General features: G+C 59.8%; 1 protein-coding gene across 1 annotated transcript in view; it reads left to right on the forward strand.

Moving 5' to 3' along the window:
- Positions 1-1,691, forward strand: part of ALPL (alkaline phosphatase, biomineralization associated) — an 11,205-nt gene continuing 9,514 nt past the window's right edge. The window contains 2 exon segments of the mRNA XM_068162783.1: positions 1-320; positions 428-547. Coding sequence (XP_068018884.1) covers positions 74-320; positions 428-547 — 367 coding nt within the window. The 5' untranslated portion in view covers positions 1-73.

A 1,691-nucleotide genomic window follows, 5' to 3' on the forward strand; every position in this document is an offset into this window, starting at 1 on the left:
GAACCCTGCTGTGCCACACACACGTGGGAGCCCTGCCACTGTCTCCCAGCCCCGGGCTGGTGCCAGCGAGGTGATGGCCCATGGGACGCTGAAGGGGAGAGCTGGCACATGCCCAGGGAGGCACGGTGCTGACCCTGCCGTGAGGGGACGTCCCTGTCCCGTCCTCGCTTGGCTGGGTGTGGGGACAAAGGTCTCGGTGGGGAAACTGAGGGACAGGGGGTGTGCCACCCCCCGCAGCTCTCTCCTCTCCAGCACCAGGATGAAGGTTCTTCTCCTCCTCCTCCTCCTCGCCCAGCTCTGCTTGTCATCGCTGGTCCCTGGTAAGTGAGGTTTGGGGGGTGGGGGGGAGCAGCACCCCAAAAGCGGGTGCAGCTGGGTGCCGTCGGGTGCCGTTGGGTGCTATGGAGCCCGTCCCCCCCCCCCGCAGAGAGGGAGAAGGACCCTGAGTACTGGCGGCGACAGGCGCAGGAGACCCTGCGGGCAGCGCTGCGGCTCCAGCGCCTCAACCAGAACGTGGCCAAGAACCTCATCCTCTTCCTGGGCGACGGTGAGACAGGGACACCCCCCGGGCAGGGGGCAGGGGCTGCGGGATAACCCCCGAGCAGGGGCTGTGGGACACCCCCCGGGCAGGGGGCAGGGGCTGCGGGATAGCCCCCGGGCAGGGGGCAGGGGCTGCGGGACACCCCCCGGGCAGGGGGCAGGGTACAGGGGCTAGGGGACACCCCCTGGGCAGGGGGCAAGGGCTGCAGGACACCCCCCAGGGCAGGGGCCAGGGCAGAGAGCCTGTGGGGATATGGGAAACTGGGGGGGTGCTAAAGTGGCTTTGCACTAAACAGGGAGCTGTGGCAGTGCTGGAATAAACTGGGTGCTGCAATGGGTGCTGGGCTGCACTGGGTGCTGCAGTGAACTGGGTTGGCATTCAGCTGGTGCAGGGATAAGTTGGGTGCTGGGGTAGACTGGGTTGGCATTGGACTGGGTGGTGGCATAAACTGGATTGGCAAGAAGTTAGGTGCTGGGTGAGCTGGGAGTGCAATAAATTAGGTGTACAAGAAACTGGGTGCTGGGGCAAACTGGGTTTGCAGTGAGCTGGGTACTGGGATAAACTGGTTTTGCCATGGATCAGGTGCTGGGATAAACTGGATTTGCCATAAATGGAGTGCTGGGATAAACTCTGTTTGGCATACACTGGGTGCTGGTTAAACTGGGTTTGCCCTAAGTCCAGTGCTGGTTAAACTGTGCTTGGCACACATTGGGTACTAGTTACACTGGGTTTGCCCTGAGCCAAGTGCTGAGTTAAGCTGGGTTTGGCTGTTTTTTTGGGTGGTGGTTAAACTGGGTTTGGCATAGAGTGGGTACTGGTTAAACTGGGTTTGCCCTAAACCAAGGGCTGAGTTAAACTGGGTTTGGCTGATCATTGGGTGGTGGTTAAACTGGGTTTGGCATACACTGGGCACTGGCTAAACTGGGTTTGCCCTAAACCAAGGGCTGAGTTAAACTGGGTTTGGCTGTTTTATTGGGTGCTGGTTAAACTGGGTTTGCCATAAGTCCAGTGCTGGTTAAACTGTGCTTGGCACACATTGGGTACTAGTTGCACTGGGTTTGCCATAAACCAAGTGCTGAGTTAAGCTGGGTTTGGCTGTTCCTTGGGGGCTGGTTAAACAGGCTGGGTTTGCCATAAACGGGATGCTGGT

Source organism: Melanerpes formicivorus, unplaced genomic scaffold (assembly GCF_026170545.1).
Source record: "Melanerpes formicivorus ecotype bairdi unplaced genomic scaffold, bMelFor1.0.p_v2 SCAF_67, whole genome shotgun sequence".
Classification (NCBI taxonomy): domain Eukaryota; kingdom Metazoa; phylum Chordata; class Aves; order Piciformes; family Picidae; genus Melanerpes; species Melanerpes formicivorus.